Raw genomic sequence first — 26,833 nt, 5'->3', positions numbered from 1 at the left:
CTTGACATGAAGTTTAAGAAAATAAAAGACTTTGTAGGGTGTGTTTGGTATGAAGGAAAATGTTTTCCCAGAAAATAAGTGGATTTCTAACTTATTTTCTCATGTTTGGTTGGTAAGTAGAAAATATTTTTTAAAAAATATTTTTTAATGTTTGGTTGTTGAATGAAAAAAAAAATTTAAAAATATCTTTTATTTTTTGACTTGAGACTAAAATATACTCTTTAGAAAAATAATCTCTAATCCGAAAAATCAACCCTGATAATTGATTTAGGATCCGACCCCCACACCCAAGCTAGGACAAGACCCCGAAGACCGTTCCAAATTCCAACCCTAAGATCTGACCCAACACCTGACCCAGACTTTCGACCCAGAACTTGACCCAGGAATTTTTTTTAAAAAAACAATTCTTTTTTTAAAAAAATAAATTGATGGGATGGGGATAGGGGTGCGGGTGGCATAAAAAATGAAATTTTTAAAATTTGAAATATTTTTCAAAAATAATTTTTTTAAATTTTTTTTTTAACGAGGGTGGCCTGGTTGGGAGTCAGGTAGTGGCGGGGGGGCGTAGTAGGGGATGGAGATGGCATAAAAAATGAAAAAAAAAATTAAAATATTTTTCTAAAAGAAAATTTCTTTTGATTTTTTTTTTACGAGAATGGCTTGAGTGGGGCATGGCGGGGTGGGGGGAGGTGGTAGGGGTAGAGGGTGGCATAAAAATGAAAAAAAAAAATAACTTAAAATATTTTCCAAATACGGGGATGGCTTGGTGTGGGGGTGGTGGCTGGGGGATGGGGTAGGGGTGGCATAAAAATTAAATTATTTGAAATATTTTTTTAAAATAATTTTAAAAAAATAAAAATTGATGGGTGGTCTGGGTGGGGCTGGCGCAGGGGTGGAGGAGGGGTAGGGGTGAAGTAAAAATGAAAGAAAATTTATATTTGAAATATTTTTCAAAAAAAAACTTAACAGGGATGGCCTGGGGTAGGTTGGAATAAAAAATGATTTTAAAAAAAAAATTGATATATTTTTCACAAACAATTTTTTTTTAAATGACGGGAGTGGTCTTGGTGGGGTTGGCGCGAGGGTAGGGGAGAGGGGTGGAATTGGCGTAAAAACTGATTTTTTTTTAAATTTGAAATACTTCCAAAAATTGGAGGGGTTGGAGGGGGCGGGGGGAGTGCCGTAAAATATATATATATATAATTGAAATATTTTTTAAAAGCAAGTTTTTTGGGGGAGTAGGTGTTTTTCAAAAATAATTTTTAATTTTTTTTTTTTTGGTTGATTGGGGGAGGGGGGATTTGGAGGTAGGGATAAAAATATCTTTGAAATTACAAAATAGGGTAAGAAAAAAATTGAAGGATGAAATAGAGTTTTGGAAAATGTTTTCCTCAATTTTGGAAGGGACGTCATTTTCCTTAAATTTGAGGAAAATGAGTTGATTTGGAAAACATTTTCCAAACATTTTAAGCCAACCAAACATGAAAAAATTGGAAAATCCTCCATACTAAACACACCCCTAATCTTATGGTCCTAAGTAGGGGTGTTCATGGTTTGGATAAAAATCGATCCAAACCGAAAAATCAAACCAAACCAATTAAATGAACCGATTTAATTTGAGTTTTTATTTGGTTTAGTTTTAGATTGTTAAGAACCGATAGTATTTGGTTTGGTTATGGTTTTGTTCAAAACAATCGAAGAAATAACCGAACCGAACCAACAAGTTATATACATAAATTTTATTATTATACATACATAATATTTTATATTCATAAACAATTTTAAAGATTTTATATATGTTTCATCAAAATTTATTTATAATTTACTTATGAAAGAAAAAATGTCCAAGGTGAGAACATTTTTCTTATTGGTTTCATGTATATGAGTGTCTATGAAAATTCTTTGTGGGACTGAAAATGTCATTGTCTCTTCCTTCTATGCCAAAATAGTGAATTTTGAAGTTCTATTCAGTAAATTCAATGATCGAAAGTTCTGTAATGCCAATCATTCTAACTATTTTTTTGTTTGAATGGATTGTTGTCATTTTTTTCACGTTTTGAATGAATTGTTTCTTTTATTTTTATGTATGGTTAATAATCGAATAACCGAACCAAACCAAACCAAAACCGAAAACAACCAAACCGATAAATGTATATTATATTTGGTTTGGTTTGGTTTTGATAATTTTAAAACCGATTAAGTTGGTTTGGTTTTGGTTTTGACCAATAACCGATCCAAACCAAACCGTGAGCACCCCTAGTCCTAAGTTAATGTTATGACAAATGTACCAAAATGTCTTTTAATCTTGTGATTTTTAATATACCATGTGGAAAACTGAAATTAAAGTGTTGTAAAAAATGGAAATAGGTAATTATTTTTTAAATAAAACTAAAAAGGAAAGAATGTCATTATTTTTTAAACGGAGAGAGTATTTTTTACCTTGAAATTCTCAATATGCTAACAAGGGATCACTCGGTAGGATGCATTAGAAAAAAGAATACATGCATTATTTTTGTATATTACTAATATCTTGTTTGATACACTTTTTCAACATATGTGTAACTAATACATTAGTTATACACTTTATTAGGTATTATGCTATATATAACTAAATAATACATGACAAATCATGATATTAGCATAAAATGATTTTTAATGCATGTACTAGCACAATTACCATTTCCCTTAAAAATGATGGTATTAGCATGGAAGGGTTAGAGACACAATTTCCCTTAAAAAATATTTTTCGCATCATTTTTATCGTGTTTGTGGAAGGTACTTTTACAAATAAATATTTATTTTTAAAATTATACAACACTTGTTATTTTTAGTAAACTAAATCAAATAATACATAAAAAATAATTAAAGCATAATTAATATCAATATAGCTAATATCAAAATTACTAATGTCAACATTACTTATAAATCTTATTCACACTATTCTTATACGCATTACCTAATGACCCTTAAAGAATTTGTGAAAGTCCATGCAAGTTGTTCTTGTATGTGGTAAAAGTGGTCCTTCCCAGGTGGACGAACGGTATACCAATACGTGGCAAATAAATTCAATTGTAAAGGTCAAATTAGAAGTATTGAATAAAAACATCCCTGAGAACTGAACCAAGCAATGCTAGACCACAAGGACTTGAAAATTCACATCACTAGGTGTAGACAGTGAAATTTTATAGGACTTTACAAGACGTGCAATTTGAGTTAGACTCTATAAGGTGTGTTCAGTTTCAATTAGAATTTTTGAAGGCAATTCAACCTTAAACCCTAGTTCATGCATATATATAAAGGGTATTATATTCCCTTTAAGAGGCATCTCGGATATTCCGTAAATTTATGGAATATTTATAGAGAGATCAAAATCAATCATCCTAGTTCGAGAAATGAGGCTCTCGAATCATGGATAAATCTTTTGAGAGAAGAATCAAGGGAGGAACAGAATTGTACTCACAATCTAGATCAATAAAATTATGTTTCTTCATATTTTATTTGTGATTGCAGTTTATTTTTCTATCACTTTAAAATTTGTTGCAAACAAATTGACACACCCAGTGGGACCAAATCTATCATTCATCTCTTCTTTCACAGATTAAATCTACAAATTTGAAGTCACAAAACTCCAAAAGGTGGAACAATGTGTACTTCAAGTCTCGTCTTTGAGTTTCATCAAGTCTACACTCCGACAAGCCTTGAAGAGGGGGGAGGGGGGAGGGATATGTAGACATTGAAATTTTGTGGGACTCTACATGATGTGTTTAATTCGAGTTGGACTCTACAAGGTGTGTTCAATTTCGATTAGGATTCTTCCAGGCTACTCAACCCAAACCCTAATTATTATTTTTTTAAACCTAAACCCTAATTCATGCCTATATAAATGTTATTATATTCCCTTGAAAAGACATCTCGAATATTCCGCAAATTCATGGAATATTCATAGAGATCAAAACCAAATCATCCTAGTACGAGAAATACGCCACTAATGGCACTTGAATCATGGATAAATCTTATGACAGAAGAATCAAGGGAGGAACAAAATTATACCCATATTGATTAATCAATAAAGTATTCTTGTTTCTTCATAATTTTATTGTGGTTGATTTATTTTTCTGTCACTTTAAAATTTGTTGCAAACAAATTTGCACGTCTAGTGGGACCAAATTTACCCTTCATCTCTACTCTCATAAATAAAATTTGAATCTGCAAAGGTGGAAGAATGAGTACTTCAAGCCTCGTCTTTGAGTTTCAACAAGTCTACACTCCAACAAGCCTTGAAGCAGGGGTCATTTGTAGACTTTGAAATTTTGTGGGACATTACAAGACGTTCAATTCGAGTTGGGACTCTACAAGGTGTTTTCAATTCCAATTAGAATTCTTGGAGGCTACTCAACCTTATATCCTAGTTCATGCCTATATAAAGGGTACTATATTTCCTTTAAGATGTATCTCGAATACTCCATAAAATTCATGAAATATTCATAAAGAGATCAAAATCAATCATCCTAGTTCGAGAAATATGCTACTAACGGCCCTCGAATCATGGATAAGCCTTTTGAGAGAAGAATCGAGAGAGGAACAGAATCGTACTCACAATCTTGATCAATAAAATATTTCTTCATATTTTATTTGTGATTGCAGTTTATTTTTTCTATCACTTTAAAATTTATTGCAAACACCAGGATTGGTGTCTCATCAATACATCCTATTGGACTCCAAAAATGTATGTTTCAGACATGAAGGCAGTAACCGACGAAGATAGAGTTAGTATATGACTGCCAGCCCGGAAATAATGGAAAAATCGCAAAGTTAGTGACCTAATGAAAGATTATGAGAGGGGTGAAACTGTAACACCCCAAAAAAAATATTTCTTAGCTAATAGTCAAATCTTTATGTGTATGCTTAAAGGTCTGTATTGGGTGATTCTTAATTGTGTATAGGTATTAAGATTAATTCCTAAGTGTGGGAAGTGTTTTGGAGATCAACTAAGGTCCTATGAATAGTCTAGTGATGCATGATTTTACTTGAGTCAACTTCAAATGGTCCTATCTCTCAGAATATGAAGAGTTAGGTGACTAATGACCTATCAAATTAAAGGGCTATGAGCCTTCTTTCAACACCACTAAAATTGCGTCAAATCGAGTTCCGAGCAAAAGTTTTGATCATTTTAGTTTTGTCAGACATTTTGTCTTACAAATGCATTTTGCCAACGTTGAACAATTCTGATTCCAAGTCGACGCACAAGAATCTTCAAGAAAACCTAAGTTTATCATCTCCAAGCTGAGTTTAAGGATTTTATCAAGATTTTCACTTTCAAGTATATGAGATTTCATTAATGGGTATTTTTTCACCCATTAATTTTCGAAGAAAATATTATTATTCAGTTAATCAAATTCTGCAGAATCTAGGGCTCTTATGAAAAGCATGAACTACGTCATATTTCATCTTTTTCATGAATAGTCCATGGATACACATTTTAACTTAAAATTAAATATTTTGTATATAGGTATTTTCGTCAGCCCTCAAAATAGGAAAAAATCATTTCTGTAAAATTGTGTTGGTTAAATTGCATGCTTTGTTTGGGATGATAGAGTTTGTTATGATCAGTTGTACCATCAATCTTTCAGTTCCACATATATATGATGTTTTTAGATAAATTGTTTATTATTTGAGTCTCATATGTTAGCACTAATGAGCTATCTAGTTTTATTAGTATTTTATATTTTATCAGTATAATTCAGATGGGAATATGTTGGTTAATATATCTCCCACAATTCAGTCTCAGATTTGCATCACCTTGTATTTAGTTTACACGGTGCAATGTTGATTAGTTACATGCTTATTACTTGGTCATTGCATCAGCTTATTTATTTCAGCTTTATATTCAACTCAACATCTTAGATTTACCATGTTCAACTTATTAGATAAATGTGCATATCTCACATACTTGGTACATTCAAAGTACTGACCGCATACTCTTTTATGTTATACTCTTCAATAATATAGATTCAAACGCTCAATGACCAGCTCACGGTACCATTTTGAATCATCTCAGCAGAAAAGTTTGGTAAATCCTCATCTTTCGAGGACAAGAACTATTGTTATTTTTATATTAATCTTTTAGTTTCAATGACTAGAGTTAGTTGGGGGCCTTTTTCTGCAACCCATCTCAGTAGAAGCTTTCAGATAGTTAGACAATAGTTTCAGTTTTATGGTTTGTTCAACAAATTCAATTTTGACTATTCAGTTGGTTTGGATTTACCTCAGTTTAGCTTCCGTGTCAGTTATCTTTAGCTATTGTTTATATGAATCTTAGTGTCATGTCAGATCATGACTTGATTTGAAATCACTTATAACTCTAAGTATCGTGTTATGAACAGTCTCAAATCGTGAGACCTCATGAGGTCTCTTTTCTGCAATTTTAATTTTCAGTTAATGCCTTAAGGCGACTTCGTGAGGTCTCTTTTCTAGAGAAATTTAATTATTTTTAAAAAAAACAGGAGACCTCATAAGGTCTCGTATTTGTCTTCTTTTTTTTTTTTAATAATGGCGACCTCATGAGTCGTTATTAACTAATTAAATAAATTTAATGAAGTATAGGGAACTCATGAAGTTTCTTTTAGTAAAAATAAATAATGAAATAGCGACCTTATAATGTCTCTTTTTGTTAAAAAAATTAATAATAATAATAATATGATAATAATAATGATAATAATAATATTTTTTTTTTTATTATGATTATTAGTACTACTACTACTACCACTATTATTATTATTATTATTATTATTATTAGTTATTTATTTGTTTATCTATATATTTTAACAAAAAAGGACAACAAAAATGTGATATACCGACCTCATGAGATCTCTGATTAGAGACCGGCCGCCAAGGTCTCTTTTTTAGGAAAAAAGACCTGATTACAAATTTCTAAGTGATGATTAGATATATATTCTTTACTTTGCATTTGTTAAGTAAAACATAGTGAAAATGCATAACTTATATTTTCTTTTATATAGTCATGTAATTTATATTCGTATTTATTTTTGCATGACTTAGTATTTTTACGTTATGACTTATTAATTATCAATATTTATTTTATGCAATTTTACTATTTTTTTGGTTGAGTATTTTAGTCCAATGTCGTATTTACTCATCTTATATTTCTTTTTTGTTAGTTTGTTAATTATGATTCACCATAGATAGTCATAACTCATATTATACGTGGATTAAAGACATATTTTAAGTGCAAGTCATATGTTTTATATGAAGGCTTTATCAAAACAAATACCCGAAAAAGTCTAGGTTTTGGAAAATCCAACTTTCATTTATTCGATTTAGTTTATAAATTTAAAAAATCGATATAATTGTTTTGATTTTATATTTAAAAACGCAAAACAATCCAAATTATATACACCCTTACTTTTTATTCCTTTTTAGTAAGAACTTTAGAGATCAATTTGTAAGGAATGTGTACCTTCGGAATCAGAGTTACTGTGGTGCAATTTATGGTCTTCAACATCTTTTTTGTGTTGATAAAATATGTATAGCAACATCAGATACTTCATTAACAAGATCCATGTTTTTTCTATTTTTTTTTTAATTTTAAAGTAGGCATTGACAATAAATAATTTGTTATAACATGAAGTTAAACTTTACTATAAAAAACTGATAATTGTCTATATTTGTAATTATGATTTGATAAAACAGAAAAGTAACTAAATAACGTGCTAAAATTAATGAAAATGAACTAAGACATTCTCCCTTTTTACTGAACTTATGCTTATAATTGTATAACTCCATAGAAATTAAGTGGCATGATTTGTTGTTGTATTATGATACGAAAAAATAGGAGCGTGAATGATAAATTTAACCAGTGTGGTGCAATTATGAATTCCAATAATTATTTATAAGATAAAACCTAAATTTATTTCTTTTCACTGTATGAAAAAAACAATATTCTATAACTCGTGTTGTTGAGCCACACGTCTTGTTCACTTTCTCTACCTTGTACAGTTGTACTCATGGATAAATTATTATTTATTTAGTGAAGAAAATGAAGTTCAATTTCTCAAGTTTGACATCCTTTTGTTTGGCAATGTTGTCTGAGAGGACAAATTTTGACATCCATTTGTTTCTTAGTTGAACATAAATTCTGGATTAATAACTTATCTTCCAATCCTAACTAACAATTTGGTATGCGTAGAATTTCTCAAATACTTGTAAAAATACGAACATGGGTATCAAAGTTCTGAAAAATTGAATTGACAATAAAATACCAAGTACACATTTTCCCCTTGTATTTTCCCTTCAGTTCACAACACAGAACACCAAAAGGCGACATTTCCAATTTGGATGACAAAGATAAGTACAATATTGTTACTCCTTTGTAGTCCGAGGACAAACAAAATAAACGTCTTCAGAGACAGAAAAAAATAATCAGCAAATGTCATTGCATGCTCCATAATTAGGTAGCAGCTACCTGTAGTTTCATCTTTTCAGGACTTCAGCATCCTGAAATGGAGGAGCTGGATATCATGCCATAACAGGTTTTATAGCGTCTCATCAGCTGGACCTCATCGAAAAAAATATAAAACTGACAAAAGCGCATTATTCTTGGGGATCGGCATCAACCATGCATAAGATTCACATCCAAGCACCTACGCGTACACTTCAGAATCAATCTGCTCAATATTTGGGAATATTTGTCTCAAAGTACTTACATAGTTTGGAGATTGTGCCTGCAACCATATTAGAACGCATTAGTGAGGTTATCAGAGAAAGCCTTTACCTTTGTGATGTAAAAGATCTAATCGATCAAAAAAGATAGAGAAATCTCCTACGAGCATGAAATGTAAGTTCAACCTATATCGACGTGCCAAAAAATATACCAAACACATTCCTAATATAACTTGATTCTGGAAAAAGAAAAAGATTTTCATGATCAAGTCTAGTCTTTAGACAAGTGAGGTAGCTAAAGTGGCCAGAGCATTCCATTTCCGACATAGAGGTCAAGTCTCACTTACAACCCTCTGTCAATCCATATTTCTAGGATGCCTTTACAAGGTAAGACCCAGTATCCTATCTTGTGGAGTCCAGGATTGATGTATAAATTCTCAGACACGGAGCAAGGTCTCACATTCGCCTGGGTTTGGCCATCTACCAGAATGCAAAAGCACTAGGAACCCAAGTCCATGCGGCTGAAATTTCCAAATGAACAGAGGGTTGGCACACAAATCAAATATAAAGCCCAGCTCATAGATAATGAATCCAGCTTTTCTATCCCGTTGTTCACCCTGCAATTAAAGACAAACCCTTTCCAGCCGTCAGAGTTCAGTCTTACCTTTTTTATCTCTGCCCTTGCCAAGTGTTTCTTTCTGAAATGTTGTGCCTCAAATTCATCAAGCAGGCAACCCAGTGTTGCTTCCATAATTTTGGCTCCAATGCTCAGGATCCACATCTTTGAACTTTTTCCATTGCTTAGGCTTGCATCCTATGTTCAGATTTTATGTAATCTTTCATACCCTTTTAACATGTAGAGCTTTCCTCAGCTTGGAGTTTGACATGCCCTTACAAATTCTTATCTTAGGTTTCAACACCCACAACTTCTTTGGTTTTAATTAGAGACTACATGCCAAATCTCCATTGTTTGTCTTCAGGCTTGTTCCTTTTTTAAGTATTGAGCTTCTATACCTCAATGTCAAAATGCAAAGCTTTGTATGCTAATTGATAAAAGAAAAGTCATCTCATGGGGATTTCACACTTCCATTCTCAACATTATTGGGGTTTCAAAGGAGAATCTTATGTCCTCTATACTTTGGGGTGATTAAAGTAGTTATATCACTCAACCAAGGATGTCTCTAATTCGAAGAGAAATCATCACCAATTGGTGTGTTCACGAGTTGATATTGATGACTTGAATATTCTCTCATCTTTCAGTATCCTGTTTATGCGTTAAATCTAGAAGTTGACAACACTTTTAAGGAGCTGGAGCCAAATAGATAAATTGTTGGAAGTCTAAAAGGAAATATATAGATAATTCACTCTGCATGACACTGTACACTGTATAGAGCAGAAGACAGATCTGCTGGACATTAACCAACCAAGGTACGACACAATTCAATGATGATTTTTGATAAAGCAAGTTTAAGAATTAATGGATTGGCTTACATAGTGATGTACAGGCAGTATAAGGGGGAAGGGCCAATTTTTAAAGACTGAAATGTCTAAATCTGAAAATACATCTGAATATTAAGATGTTGTATATAGATTTGAATACTGAACTATTAAGACAGTTTGTTTTCAAAAAGACGGTTTGTTTTCTCAACATTTGAATGTTTATAATTTATCTTTTTAAAAAGTTACTCCGTTTGTCCCAATTTTTGTGGCACACTTACTTTTTTATTATGTCCCAAAAGAGTGACAATTTTCTATATTTAGAAACAATTTGATTTAAAATTTTCCATTTAATGAGATGATATATTTTCAAAAGTCATCAATTTTCTCTTAAACTCCGTGTTCAATAAAAACATGGCCACATAGAGTGGTATGGAGGGAGTAATAAATATTTAAAAATTTAAATACAAATTTGAATATTATATTCTTAGGGGTTGTTTGGTAGAGTATAAGAATAATGTAAAATATAGTGTATTAGTATTATGCTTGCATTAATTATAATGAGATCTTTCTTATGCAATGTTTGGTTTGGTAGTACTAAAAATATTATGCATTGCATAATTTTTTTTAAAAAGATATTTGTTTACAAAAATACAAGCATAGTATTTTTTAGTGGAGAGTATTTTTGTAAACAAATATTTTTAGTGGAAAGGATGTGAAAAAGTTTTTGAGGGTCAAATGTGTCTATCAATGCTAATGCATGCATTAGAACCCATTGCATTGCTAATGCATAGAAATTCATGGTATTAGTAATACACTCTTCAATACACAATAGAGTGTATTACAAATACAAGCATTAGTAATGTATAAGTTAAAAAAGTGTACCAAACAAGGTACTAGTAATACACTAAGCTAATGCAAGCATTAGTTTCTCCAATACACTCAACCAAACGACCCCTTAAAATATTAGGTAGTAAGGTGTAGTTTGGTGGTGGTATTTGGAGGTGGTGGTTAATACCAGTGGTTGTGCAGAAGGAGTGTTGATGGTAACGGTTGGGAGTGACGGTGGCGGTGGTGACTGAGATGGTAGAGATGGTTGGTGGTACTAACAAGTGATGGTGGCAGTAGTGTTGGTGGTTGGTAATTGACAATGTTAGTGGTAATTGGCAATGGAAATAGTTGTGATGGTGGAGTGGGTAGTGTTTGTGGTCATGGTGATTGGCAGTGATGTTTGACAATTGACAGTGTGATGGTTAGCAGTGATGTTTGACAGCGTGATGGTGGAGGTCGTTGGCAGTAGTGGTGGTGGTGGTGGTTATTTGTGATTGTGGGAGTGGTTGGTAATGGTGATTAACAATAATAGTTGTGGTGGTGGTTGGATAGTGGTGACTGGTGGTAGTGGATAGAGTGATGGTGAAAGGTCACTTTCTTAAGAATCTTTAATTGAATAGCGGATAGCCTCTTAAGAGTTTTAAGACTTTGACCACGATTTGAATGACTCGGATCTATTAGACTCATTAAGTGGTAAATCTTAGAAAAAATAAAATGCACTTAAAGTTGACAATCTTTTGGATGATCTAACTCCATGAACAAGTTCTCTTTTTGATGATCTCTTCCTCATTCAAAAATATTTGTTATAGTATAAGATTCAGCACAATGATTTAATTTAGAATAGCATTTTTCTCCCTCGCCCAGTCGTAAATAATTGTTTAGGCTTCATTCTCTCAATTTGCTTTTTAGAGCTATGAGCTTCCTTGCAAGTATTTAGTCCGGTCTGCCTTCAATGTCAAAGGAAGACCACCACATCTTTACTTTATGACTAAAACCTTACGTCTCCAACTAGAAATTTTCAAATTTGAAATATGATTTGGTTAGCTCCCAGTTACCACAATTTTTTAAATAGAAGAGTGGGGTCAGAACTGATTTTGGATAGGATTTCTTGCTTAATATTTCTGAACATATCATCCCAATCCTCTAAAACAAGAAACCTATCAATTCTAGATAATATTTCCCTTAAACCATGTGTAATTGCCCCTTTCGAGCTGTGGATCAACCAGCTCCATGTCATCAATAAAGTTTGAGAATTGTCATTTGTCTGGTGCTTTTAGTGCAGTTCCTTGTTTTAGAGGAAAATCGAACTATGTTGTAATCACCATTCACCACCTAATACCCAACGTCCAATGAGTAAACCCCTCACAGCCCCAATCTCCCACCATACTTCTTGTCTTTCTCTGTTACAGTTGGGAGAATAAATCCTATCATATGTCTATTAAAATACTGAGTTTGAGACACAAATTTGTAGGTCATGGAATATGATCTGGTTGCAACTATCTCCCCCATCCCATATTTTGGTATCCCACCACATTAGAATACTCCCTGGTTCCACTGCCTCCAATTGAGCATATTTGACTCCCCTGCTTACTCATATATCTGCTTAATCTTTTCTCCAATGTCCTCTTATAATTTTATCCCCTGAAAATAAAAGAAACCAGCCTTCCATTTAAGGACTAAGCTAGTTATCACCCTTCTCTTATCTTTGCAATTAAGCCCCCTTCCATGTTATTATTTTGATCTTCATTGATCCACGTTCTTCTTCTTGTTGAAATATTTGCCTCAACTTCCATCAGTGATTGGATCAATTTCCTTTGAGATGGGGTCTGTAAGAGGACCTGGGACTCATTAAATAATACTGGGCCTGAAGAGGACGTAGCCTCACTTATAGATTAGAGTTTTGGACCAGCGACCCAGCACTTTATAGTGATCCCTGATTGTTGACATGTGCATCATCCTTTTTATCTGGCTTCAATTTAAAAATAGGTTTAAATATTTCAGATCCCACGTGTGTCTCTCTCTATATCACAGTTGTATCGCTTATCAAGGAATACAAATTCTCGAACAAAAGACAAAGTTTGAACAGAATCTCATGAAAGGATAAAATCACTAATTGAAAGAGTGGCTCAGACCCATTTCAAGACGAAGGATGTAAAATGCAGAAAACCCCCGAAAGAAGTTCGAGATGAAGGAAAAGATCTCCAGAAACTACAAATTCAAGTACAAGCAAATAGACAACCTAAAAAAGAGCAAAACAATTGCTGCCAGTTTATACTACAAGTATGCGTTAAGGTTTAAAGACACATACACAGGGATTGCGCTCAAGGTAAATGGTTGTTAGCTTCTCTCTAGTACCGGTAACAGCTTCTTCCAGTCCTTCTAATGATGCTATATTGTTGTCATTAAGCCACAAATCTTCTAGTCTGCAATAAGAAACAAAAAGTGAAGATGAAGATGATGACTAGTCCTGGCATTAGAGGAGTAATTCACACATTTGGAATTGCCAGGAAAAATTTCATACTTGGTCAAGTTCTCGATGTCATTAATTTCTGTAAGCTTATTTGCTGATACATCCAAGACCCGCAGGTTTACCAAGGTAGACAAACCTTCCATTTTCACAATACCATTGTGGCTCAAGTATAATTCTTCAAGGGCTACACATTCCTGCAGATTGAAAAACAACAAAATAACTCACTCTTAAAATGAAGTCGTCTACAATGACAAAGCACAACTGTTAGATATCAGGACCTGAAACCCAATCATGGAAGTTAAACGGTTGCTCTGCAGGCTAATCTTTTTAATACATTTCAAACCGCACAAATTAACTGTTCGAATACGATTGCGTCCAAGCCAAAGCTCTTGTAGATTTTTCAAATTTTCCAGAAGCTCCATAATCTGTATCAAGAAACAAAGAACTTCAAAGGTATCCACGGAGCCAGGGAAGCTACATAGTATACTCACATTTACAAAAACTATTATGATAAAAAAATTTACAAGTGTAAACTGTTGATAACTATATAATTTCTTTAGATGTCATCTTCAAGAGAAACTAACCCGTAATCTATTGGACCCAAGTTCAAGTATTTGCAGCTCGTAGAAGTGCTCAATCTCCTCCATCTTGGTGACTTCATTTTTAGACACATATAGTTCTCTGAGTGTACTGGAGACCTTGGACAATCCACTAAGTGATGATATCTCATTGAAAGAAACATCAAATACCAGAAGCTTCTTGAATATCACAACATCGGGAACTTTCTTCAGCTGATTGTCCCTAAGCACTAGCTCCTGGAGAAGACAGTTCCACAGGCATGATTTCAGATAACTTTAACAAGCCTATTTCTGTCGCATCTACGATCAGATTACCATACAAGAAGCAAACCAGTTGAAAGTTAAAGTCTGAAAATAAGTTGTTACAAAGCATTTTTTAAGCTTAGGTACTTTCAAAGCTTTAAAAAACAAAATTAAAAGGACGAAAAACTGCCAAGTTGTCGCGCTACACACTAGTATTCAACTTGCAGAGGTGAATCTGTTGAGCATCTCTGACTAACCAACACTATAACATCACTAAAAATGTTAAAGAACTTATATTTTCCCTCTCCTAAGAAATAGAAACTAAGATCATTTTGTAAAGCAACTTAGACTGAAGAACAGAAGAAAACGACCCTTATATAAGAGATTCAATTCTCTGCCCACATTCCCTCCCATCCTCCGAATTGGAGTGTGAAATTAGGTGGGGAAAAAAAACATGACTCAACATACATAAAATTCCAAGATGCACCTAGCAAAGCCCCTCCAACCATGATGGCGATACTAGAAAATGTCTGTTAGAGAGAGAAATGCTCTCAGGCACATTAACCGAGGTTAGAGAAAGACCTTTTCCTTTCTGGCTGAAACCTGGTTTCCCAGTGTCCTTTTTAGAGAATGCAAAGTTTCAGAGCAACATGGGGGAGAACATAGTCTATTTTGCAGCTGGATTCAAGTTATATGATATCACGAGAACCAAATCAAGGACGGATGCATGGTTTGACTTGGTGGAAAGAAGCAGGAGTCTCATGCGTAGAACCACGTTTAGCAAGAAAACCATGGAATGGTTATGTTTTGCATTGCAGGAAGCATCAAAGGACAAAGAAAAGCACATGAGAAGATGGAAGCTTAAGGAACAACAGGTTTAGCAGATTTATAAGCATTGTGACAGCCCAACGAGAACATACGACAGCAAAAACAACATACCCTGTATACAAGGAGAAAACGTGACAGCACAAAGAGAACAAACGACAGCAAAAACAACATACCCTGTGTACAAGGAGAAAACATATCAGTCATTATTATCTAGAGGTTACAATTGATATTGGATGGAGGGATATTGCTATTAAGATCGACAGATCTACTAATGAAGATACAGGGTCATTGATGACAAACATCCCAAAGAAGTATTAACAAAATCGTTGTGATTGACGGAATCGGAAACTGTGAGACTGATCTGCTTGGTAAATGCAAGGTGGGCTTTTTCAACACAATGGATGGAAAGCCAACCTTAGCGGACGTTCGAAGATGGTCTGTAAGCACATGGAAGAACGCCTTTGCCGTGAATACATATGATAAGGGGAACAATTTTTTCCTCTTCGGATTCCCAACAAAACACATGGCTGAACATGTTCTACAAGGAGAATGGAGGTGGAAGAAAGAAAAAATCCCTCTGGAGTGGTGGCATCTGTCTTTTGGGTGTTGCTCAGATAGACAGGAAAGACGATATGTGGATTTGATCCATGGGTTTACCTCTGCATTTCAACAACATACCCAATGTAATGCCACATGTGGGGTCTGAGGAGGGTGGTATGTGCATTGTACGCAGTTTTACACCTACTTTATGGACAAAAACAATATTCAAAACTGTCGGGGATCACTATGGTGGATGATTGGAAACATAGGAAACGTTTCAAAAACAAAAGAATCACTTGAAATGGGCAAGATAAAAGAGAAGAGTTGATGGGAAGAGTGTCTCAATGAGGTGACAATTGAAGTGAAAAGGCAAAGTTTCATCATACCAATTTGGTTGTGAATTTTGTAATAGCCGGAGAAGAATCACTGTCAAGCTTGGAGGATTGTTGGGTACTTGAGAGAAACAATGAAACTACTAGGTCAAACAGCTGTAATATAAAGATGGGCTAATCACGTGGGTCTTGACGGGTGTAAACAGACCAGCAACTCTCTTTTGCGTAAAGAGACGCATGAACGTAAGGGGGCAGATAGGTGCTCGTCTTTTTATTGGGCTGACCTAGGATACTTCATTTAATAACAGGGAAGTTTCTGATTCCAGTCCAGATTTACTCAAGACACTATAAAATCTAATATCTGTGATGCATGTGACAAATATGACCGTATAACGGATGAAATAGAGGCTAACATGCAGAACAATGAAAGAGAATTTGGAAACATGGAAATTCAAGACAAGGGAGAAGAAGACCTACAATTTCAGAACTCGAAAGAGTTGGATATACATGAAGATGTTGATAATTAAGAAGCTGGTATGACAAATATTGAAGGGGAGACCCCAAATCTAGATATCCTTGTGAACAGAGGGGACATGCAAATGATTGAAACAAAAATCTTGGGAATATGGACAGTAGAAGAAACTGAACCTCTGAAGATACAAACAATGTAGGGGGGAATTGAAGGGGAACTGGATGTGTCACTTTGGGTATACCTGAATGTGATAAAACTCGGCAAATAATTTGCGGTCAACTTTCAGGGGAGTGAAGAGGAGGCAATGGCTCACTCTTATTAAAATAGACAGTTGCAGACAAGCAAATAGACAATAAGAAGCTTAGCAGCTTGATACCGTATAGTTATTGCAATTTTGAATATCACCCTTGTTCCTGTACAACAGGATCACCATACTGCATCTCTACTCTTCGGGCATTTTTGACGTCCTAAAGATAACGTTAAACAACTCAGTTAGCCACTCCATACATCCTTTTTCTGCGTTTTCCAAAATTCCACCGGGATCTCGTCTGGCCCAATGGCCCTTCCCCATCTCATCTTACAAATAACCTCCTTCACCCCATCAAACGTTATACCCTACAGTACCAAAAAACTCGCCAACTCTCAGAGTGCTCTAAATCGCCGCACAACATTCTTGTCCCCCTCTTCATTCAAGAGTTCATGGAAGTATGCTTGTCATCTTAGTCTAATGTGTGCCTTTTCCATCAATACTTTACCTTCCTTATCTTTGATACACTTTACTTGGTCCTTGTCTCGAGCAGTGTTGTTAAAAACGCTGAAGCACTCGCTTTAAGCAAGAAGCAAAGCGAGGCGACAGAGTTGCGCTTTAATGCCTTGAAGTGAGGCGATAATAAAAAAGTGTCCGCTTCTGTCCCAAAAGCGAGAAGCACACTTTTTATCAAAGCGAGAAAAACCTCGCTTAAATGAGATAAGCGCTAATTAGGGTTTTTTTTTTAATGTCTGTAAATATACTTGCGCACATCTTTCCAATTATTTTCCCTCCTTGGTCAACTGTTGCGACTGCTGCTACAGGTTAGTTCTCTTCTCTTCTTCACTTCTTCTCTTCCTGTTTCTCTACAGTACTGCATATGTTTCTCTTCTTCTCTGGTAACTAGGATTTTTTTTACTTCAATTTTCTGTTTGTAATGCTACTCAAGTAGTGTTACTCTGTTCTTTTTTCTTCTGATTTGAGGTTCTAAGTTACTGCTCTGTTGCTCTGTTCGTAATGTGTATGCTCTGTTGTTTTCTTTTTTTGTTTTGCTGGCTACTGCTATGTTCTTTCTCTATATGTTATGATTTATCAGGATTATTGACTATCTATTTACTTTTTAATCTAAGAATATGTAACCTCTATTCAGTTCTTGATTATTTATCTATACATATTTAACATTTTTTATTTTAATACTAAATACTGCTTTTTTTTAAAAAGTGTGTGCTTCATTTCACACTTCTCGCTTCGGTGAAGCGAGCCCTCGTCGCTCTTTTCCGCTTCTCACTTCCCAAAACACTGGTCTCGAGCCCTCCTCTCTCTCACCTTGGTGAGCATATACAACTTCTTATCCCCCACCTTTATCCTGAAGTTCCTCGTACAAGCATTCAAATGCTACCGCTGTAACAACTAACTTCGTTTCCTTCTTTGTCGCCTTATACCTCACCCTACTTACCCTCATTTCCTCCTCGTATTTGCTCTCCACCAATTCCATATAAGCAGCCTTCGTGGCTTTCACTTTCCCTTAGACTGTTCCATCCACCACCAATCCCCCTCCAACATTACCCCTCGAGACTCTCAACACCTCTCTAGCTACTTCGTTAATGCAATTAGATGTCCTATCCCCCATACTACTAGCATCCCCACTACTCCCTCATCTCCTAAGATTTGGCAATTAACAAGTCACACCACTTGATTCTTAATAGGTATACAAGGCTCTCTTCCTCTTAATCACTAAATCCATTGCCAAAAGCTTATGTTGGATAATAAGATACTCACTCGAGATAACCTTGCAACCTTGCAGTCCTTACATAAACTTCTATCACACATTCTAAGGAATAAGTAATCTATGTGAGTCTTAGCCACTGTACTCCGTAAGATCAACATGTGATCAGTGGCCAAGACTCATATAAATTACTTACTCCATAGAACATGTGATATTAAGTACTGTAAGGCTACTCGAGTGAGCATCTTATATAAGCTCTTTCCAATGGATTTTGAGATTAAGAGGAAGAGGAAGTTAAGGGTCTTTTATGACCTATCGAGGATGTAGGAATTGGAAATAAGGACACCATGTTGGTGGGGAAACAAATCCCGGACATTATCTGAATGCAAAGGACGAGTACAATTTTCTAGTTTGTCATCTCTCTTTCCACTTTCTCTATGGCTCCTAATCATCCATCAATATAATAACAATCGACACCCAAAGACTTAGCTCAATAAGTAGTTATAGATAACTAAGTGCATCCTTGATACAAAGGACTTTGTTGAAGGATGCATAACCACTGTTAGACTAGCAAGGATAGAGGCTATGGAAACCAATAAGTTAATAAAGAACAACAAGGGTCACATGAAGTACAAGCTTTACGAGGGCCACTGAGAACAGGATGTCAGGGAGCTTCTCAATAGGGAGGGAGGAAAACAAGAAGGGAGCAAGTGGGAAATCTTTCACAAAATAAATTCACACATGGAGTTGATAGGAATTGGAGAGAAAAGGGAGGTACAAAATAACATTTTGGATACTAAAGCTCCAAAAAAATGTCTTTTGACTTGGTGCACTGTGCATGATGCAATTTTTAACAGTAGATAATTTAGGGCGACAGCGAATAGTTACAAGTTAGTGCTTTCTATGCAGGCACCGGAAGATATAAATCATACATCACTATATTAAAATTTTACTGCTATATTAGGTGATTTCTTTATTTAACATATCACGATGTTCTTAAGAATTATTATTTTTATGACAAGGGAAACTCGCAGCCACTATCCTTTGGGTGCGCACAGGATAAAACCCTCACTCCTATGCAATAGCTCGCAAACCACAAAAGAGAGGTAACCCGCACTAGGCTCGCCCTTGCTTTCGCTGGCAAGGGGTTTCGAACTTGAGACCTCCAACATGGAAGTCCCAAGCTCAAACAACTGGGCCACCCCGAAGGGTAGTGTTCTTAAGAATATTGACAAGCTAGAGGTTATAGAAAATTTGAAGGTAAAGTAAGGTAACTTAGAGAATGACACCAATGTGCGTCCATAAGTTTGTTTTTATTTCATTATACCTTTGGCATAAGAAGAGAATCTATTTTGTATAGAGAATTGGGTTAACCTGATAAATATGTGGTCGAGCAACACAAACATTATGAACATATTTTTCAAGTAGACTTGGTAGTCCATTAAAGGAATACTTCTGGCTTATCAAAAATAATAAAAACAAACCCTAAAATTGTAATCTTTCAATCATGGCTAAGTAAGGTTTATCAATGTTATCCAAAAGAAGCCTACACTACTTAAATATAATTTAGGTTAGATAGTCAATTGCAGTATCACTGAATTGCATTAAATATTAATCAGTGTTGTAACCATACTGATAAGGTTAGACAAGAAACTACCATTGTTTCAGTATTTTATCTGGATCAATGAGTATGCAGTTATAACGCATACAAATATACTGAAAATTTTATCTAATTTAATGCTTCAGTAAAAAAGTTCCACTATTTCTATTTGAAGATCATCGTTATCATTGGAAGAAAAATATTATCCAAATGCACATCCATTCAATCAACATAAAATTTTAATGGTGTAATTAATATGAAAGTAATCCCCTTAAATAGTAATCAAAATCTTTAAAAAAAAATCTTATGGTACATCAATATTATGAACCAATTAAAGCCTACATCACTTCCAATTACATAGTAGGTTAGATAGAAAGTTGCGGTCTGTGTTGCTCGGACTCTGCAAAAATGTTGCCGCACCCATGTCGGGTCCTCCAAAATGCCCTGTTTTTGAAGACCGAGCAACATAGGTTGTGGAATCATTGAATTCACAAATCAAAGTGCAAGCTAGGCTAGTACTACCAACCATACAGATAGCCAAAGATTCATCATTGTCTCTTTCTAAGCAGTTTTAGCTCATGAGGATATGCTCATAAGGTTATCTTTTTCTACGTAAACCTATCAATCAGTCAACTAAGTCTCAATTCCAACTCAATTGAGGTCTACTGTATAAATCCTCTACATCGACTCCTCTATTCAGGTGTATTTATTTTTATACTAACTGATTTTCTACAAAACTCGCTCTTATCCCTACATAGGCATTCAAGTCAAAACCAAAATAAATGGACTCCGGCAAACACCAGCCTTAATATAGGTGAAACAACAATCGTCAGTTTCCATTGTATTCTATTCTTAACAAAATTTGAATGAAGTTGGGAGAAACAATAGGCCTTTTTGATACAATATTTCTTCATGTGATTTGAGGTGTACATTTTGCTCTTTTATCATGGGCATCTGTGGAACAATTCTACCAAAATTTAAAATCCACTTGTAATTTAAAGGTAATCTTCATTCTAACCGCCAAAATCCAAGATTTCTTGAGCAACTAAATGCTGCCAACAAAATCAATAAATGATCTAGACCTCTGTCCAAATTAGTTCTGTTTAGGGCTATTCAGGTTCATTTTCAATCCACTGTGTGTGCCGTGTGGTATATGACATTTATTTTGATGTTCAAAATTTGTTTCATCAGTTAAATACTGCAATCCAATTTGCAAATCAACAAGTATTATGGTAATGAATCCGCAAGTTGACATGTACAGTGAATAATACAACATACCTCGAGGTGAGAAATGAGTTGCCAAGAGGAAAGAGGCTCAACGGCGGCATCGGTTATGAGGTTCTGACGAAGAGAGAGTTTCTTGAGGTTAGGGAGTTGGCCAATACGGGGGTCTAAAGCAGACAAACGATTCGTTGTCAAGTCTAACTCGGTGAGACTTGGAGGAAGCTCCACTGAGTCCAGATCGTGAAGCTGGAAACTCGTAAGATCAAGGACCGTTGCTGATTCCGACATTGGATCGCTACTAGGTTTTTCATCGGAGTTGTCACTTTGATTTTCCATTAACGGGGTTTGTTATTTTCTCCGTAAACGGCTGCCGCACCTCCACCTCTTCCTTATGCCTTTCCTCTTCCTTTATTTCCTGCCTTCCTTCAAGTTTTTCCTACTTAAACTATGCCCCAAACTTAAAATATCATTCAAGAAAACATTTTTTAAATATTTAAAATTGAACATTTTTCATCCTTCTATTAGATATCATTAAAAAAACTATGAGATCCTACAAAAATATGAGCATTTCACATGACTATCAACAAAAGTCTTCATGCATAATTTCATTACCTGCTATAAGAAGTTCTGAAAAAAATATTAAAAATCTTAGACATTATTTCTTATTAAAATAAAAAATGTTTGGAACGTGTGTGGATACATATCTGCTCTTTTTCTTATTTAGTAACAAAAAGAAGCTAGAGCTTAATTATCTTCACATTTTTCATAGCAAACTGTATTTAAATCAATAATTTTTTGGGTCAATCTGAAATTGAAGTGATCAAAATATTGTTTATGTCTCGCATTTGAGTTTCATTCTACATTATTAGAAGCAGAAATCTCCAACAAACGTCGCTTCTAGCATATTCAATTGAGAAGAAACATATTTCAATTAATAATATTTTTAATATCAAATTACATAAAAGTAAATGAAAAAAAAAACTGTCAAATTAAAAGATTTTGCATAATGCTAAACTCAAATTATCGAACAAGTTCATGATAGTATTTTTGGCGTATCGAAGAATAATAATTACGAATGGATGACTTGATTTGTGGGATCAGTTAGTTTTCTGATAAATTCAAGTAGAAGGATGAAAATTGTTCATTTTTAAATATTTGAAGGATTTTTTCTGCTAAAAATAATACTTTAAGGATGTAGTTTAAGTATGGGTAAAGTTTAAGGATGATTTTGTTCAATATAGTAAAAGTAAATTACTACTTACCCTATTTCTTTTTCTTTCTTTTGGGTAATAGCTTGTAAACTATAAAAACGGAAAAGAAACTAAAATATACTTCAACTATTTGAATTGATACAAAATTACCATTTATCTATTTTTCAGCTTCCATACCTATGATGTCAACCTTTTGGCTCAAACGTACTCTTATTTTCTAACGGGTTGCACTCATAAGGTGGATGAGAGGACAATATTATACCAAATCTCATAGTTTAAGAATATTTTAGGCACTTATCCATTAAAATAATTTAAAATCACTTAATATATGTGCTCATATGATTAACCTAATTTCGAGTTTCATAGTAAAATCAATTCATTCCCCCTACTTACTCTCTCTTTTACTTTTTCTTTTCTTTTTGGATCGTGACCATTATTTTAAATTTAATTTTTTTAAAACTTATGACAAAACAATAGAGAAAAAAGAAGGACAATAACGAGGAAATTTATATAGAAATAATTGGTTTAATAAAAGATAATTTAATAACATTTTTTCTTTTGTGTGTATCCAAATTTAAATAAACAAATAAAAATAATTTTTCTCCTCTCCCTAACCTACCCCACCATAGTAATAATATAAATTAAAAGAATACGAACATCTAAGTTCATTTAAAGTTTAAATCTCTGACATTCTAATGAATAAGAGATGAAAAAAGAAATAAAAGAGAAAATGAATAAGACAATTGAATAATTACTAGAAAATTTCATATTAATAGAAAAATATTTTCTTATATGGACATTCATATGCGGATTTTAGATGGATCCCAAGCTATGAGTTAGGCTATAATTATAAATTCGGTATTGATTTGAAATAGGTCAATAGAAAGATATTATGAAATTAATCATTTTTTTAATGTTACTTTCAAGTGTATCGTGTCAAAATATCAATTATATGCGATTATTATTATTTATTTGAGAAGGGTTTAAATTTGCACCAATCAGATTAGGCAACATAATAAATAAATATTTAATTATTTAACTTTAGGAAAGCCGCTAATAATAAGGGCAAATATGAGCCGAATGGTTAATATCGAGGGTAATTCTGAACCAAAAGGTTGACGTAAGAGGTATTTGGGGTCGAAAGGTGGATGGAGGGTAGTTTTGTACCAATTCAAATAGTCGAGGGGATAGTTGAGGACATTTTAGGCAATTTTCTGTATAAAAAAAAAATATGTAAAGATTGTTGCTAATCACTTGAAGATTTGGTGGTGCTGTATGAAAAGGGACATAGTAGATTTTGTTTGAATTATCACCAAGTGAAATATGAATACCAAAAGTTTGGAGGTGTGACGACTCAAACGATGCCCATATCAGAGTGGATGCGGCAGTGGATTGCTATGGACTTTGTGATAAAGTTTTCACGTACCTTGGGTAAGTTTGATGTTAAATGGGTCATTGTGGATCGATTGACTAAATTTGCACATGTCATACTGGTTCAAACTAGTAATTCAGAGAAGTTAGCCAAGATCAACATTCGAGAGATAGTTCGTTTGCATGGAGTGTCCAGTTCTATTGTTTAAAATCGAGGCACACAACTTACATCTTATCTTTGGTGGTTTATGCAGAAGGAGTTGGATACTCAAGTGAATCTTTATCACGTCTCGAGCTTATACCTTGGACAAGGCCAGCACTCACAACTATTATTGATCACAAGCGAACTTTTGGTCTAGCTTACTAGTAAATTGAAGACTGGACAAATATGCAAAAGGTGTACATGCAACTGCAGTAGAAAATCACTTCAATAACTTATAGGTAATAAATCTTAAAGAAGAGATGTTGATAAAATAATTGATAATAAGACTTAATTGGCTCGTCTATAAAGCCTTTAACATCACTACAACAAAATTTGATTATCAAGCATAAATGATTTCGTCACTTATAAATCATATTTCGTCACCAAAGATCTTGTGTGAAGAAAAAAATTTCGGCAATCAGTCCACATTGAATGTGGTTCACTAAAAGTATACATAAACGATTTAGGGCATCGTCACTAAAAAGGTTATATTGACTACAAAAAGAAAAATTATCTCCAAGTGCATTAATATTTGTGACAAATTTATTTGTCACAAAAAGTGTAATTTTTTTGTAGTTAATTCTATGATTTTGTCACTAAAAAAAGTATTAATATTATCGATAAAAATACATTCACTAATTATTTAGTTCAATAAGTGATGACATCAACTGTCTCTAAAGCTATTATATTTCGTAGTTGAAGAAATGTAATTTTATCACTAATGATTGCTTTTTATATACCAAAAATTGTTTCGTCCTAAAATGTATAAATCATGGACAATATTATCATTATAAAAAAAGTTGATAATTTTGTAGTGAAATCTATCATCTTGTCACTAACAGTATATTTTTACCGACAAGATATAACTATTACTATAAATTATCATGATTAGTTACAACATATATTGTCACTAAATGTAGTCAACTTGTGATGAACTAATTTATTTTGTGATAATAATATTTGTCTTGAAATGTTTAATCTAGTCGTTGCTAAAAGTTATCTTTGATGATAAAAAATTTGTCAGTAATTCACAAATATTTGAGGACATTTAATTATGTCATATATTGATATTATTTTTAAAAGGGAAAAGGGACGGATTTACCCCCGAACTTTAATAAATGGTATGTGTATGCCCTCCGTTATACTTTGCGTCCACATAAGCCCCTGCCGTCCAATTATTGGTACACGTATACCCCTCTCACTAACGGACCCCTAATTTCTTACACGTGTCTTAATCTTATTGAACTACCCGTTTGACCCCTTTTTTTAACCCATAACCCAACTATCCGCCCCATAACCCAATACCCACCCAATTTCCTCTAAAAGGATCCTAATTAAAAAACACCCAAATTAAAACAACAAAGTCCGTCCCTTTTCCCTAGTCGGAGGTCCCCGCGTATCCCTCACACCAAAACCCTAGTCGGAGCCGCGATTCCCTCACACCAAAACCCTAGTCGGAGCCGCGATTCCAGTTTGTCTTCGTCGATTCCACCTTTGTCTCGTCGAATCTTTCGTGTGTTCTTCGATTCAACTTGTCTTCGTCGAACTATCGTGTGTTGGTCATAATTTTGTAGTCAATTTTTCATCTATCTGTCGTCTCCCTCAAATCAGACCTAAAACCATGTCTGAAAGTTCTTGTGATTCAATTAGTAACTCCAAGATAATGACTTGTTTTTGTGGCGAATTGGCTCGTTGTTTCACTTCAAGGACTCCATTGAACCCCGGAAGAAGATTTTATAGATGTTCTAAACCTAAGGTACATTTTTCGCTAAATGTAAATTAATATGATTTGTGCTTGTATTTTGGTGATTATGAGTTCTTTCCTTTGTTATTTTTATTAGATTGAAAATTGTGAATTTTGGAGGTGGGAAGACAGTTCTTCAGAAAACTCTTCTATTGAAGTTAATTTATTGAAGTCTAAATTGGAAGTTGCTACGTTGAAAATGGAGAATTTGAGAGAGTCGTTGAATGCGGTGAAGATTGAAAGAGACAATTTGAAGAAAAAATTGGAGAATTTAGAGAGTTTAAACTACTTTGAGGTGAATAAATCAAGAAATTTGGAATCTAAAGTGTCAAAGTTGAAGATGTTGTGTATATTGTCATTTACTGTGTTTGTGGTATTTGTTGTTGCAATTTTCAAGTGATTAACTGGTAGCATGAGGAATATATGTTGTTGAATTGTAGTTTCAAGGGTCGGTTATTTCAAGTATTTGTAGTTTCAAGTGTTAGTTATTTCAAGTATTTGTAGTTTCAAGTGTTAGTTATTTCAATTGTTCCTATGTATTAGTGAATATTATGTTTGAATGTTGGTCATTATTTAGTGTAGCTATTGCTTCAAACGTATTGTAAAATTTCAAGTGTTGGGTTTGAACATTATTTTGTGTCTTTTGCCTTAAAAATTTGTAGTATTTATTTGTGTTATATTAGTCAGTATGATGAAGATCCTTTGTCAAAAAAAAAAGTTAGTATGCTAAAGATGGATAAACTTTTTGGTATTGCCATTATGTTTTCCTTGAATTTAGAGAATCTGAAAATGAAATGAAAGCTTGTCTTACCATTGTTTATGAAACGTGTTTTCAGGTGTTATTAAACTTGCACAAAGACACTATTAAACTATCAACATGAAAGTCACTAACTTTTTTTTTAAGCGAACAAAAATTCCATTACTTATCCGACAGCATCAGAAACTCGGTTTAACATCATCCATAAAGTCTTAAATTTAAAAATCGTGCTTTGCTTGCTGTGATTGCTTGGTGATTCTTCAACTCACAACACCAACTCTGTGATTGCCATTAGCTCTAATAAATCTAGGACTTGGAAATCCATTCAACATGGATGGCAA

The 26,833-nt window shown here is 34.0% G+C and overlaps 2 protein-coding genes and 1 non-coding gene across 3 annotated transcripts in view; 1 reads left to right on the top strand and 2 right to left on the bottom strand.

Annotated features, from left to right (window-relative positions):
• Positions 1-26,833, top strand: part of LOC125825309 (protein phosphatase 2C and cyclic nucleotide-binding/kinase domain-containing protein) — a 532,052-nt gene that overhangs the window by 181,881 nt on the left and 323,338 nt on the right. The window lies entirely within an intron of this gene.
• On the bottom strand, positions 8,648-21,614 carry LOC125825317 (protein phosphatase 1 regulatory inhibitor subunit PPP1R7 homolog). Its single transcript, XM_049504660.1, has 6 exons — positions 21,262-21,614; positions 14,002-14,232; positions 13,696-13,842; positions 13,469-13,611; positions 13,256-13,370; positions 8,648-8,741 (listed from the first exon to the last, which is right to left on the bottom strand). Exons 1-6 carry the CDS (start codon positions 21,541-21,543, stop codon positions 8,661-8,663), a joined length of 999 nt encoding a protein of 332 aa, XP_049360617.1. The 5' UTR covers positions 21,544-21,614; the 3' UTR covers positions 8,648-8,660.
• LOC125825402 (small nucleolar RNA snoR60) lies at positions 26,668-26,730 on the bottom strand. The gene has a single exon (XR_007442856.1). It is a non-coding gene; the product is annotated as a small nucleolar RNA snoR60 (small nucleolar RNA).

Source organism: Solanum verrucosum, unplaced genomic scaffold, assembly GCF_900185275.1.
Source record: "Solanum verrucosum unplaced genomic scaffold, falcon-dt-bn FXZP01000051.1, whole genome shotgun sequence".
In the NCBI taxonomy this organism is placed as follows: domain Eukaryota; kingdom Viridiplantae; phylum Streptophyta; class Magnoliopsida; order Solanales; family Solanaceae; genus Solanum; species Solanum verrucosum.
Note: the sequence above shows the minus strand (reverse complement) of the source record. Positions and strands in the feature narration are given on the sequence as shown.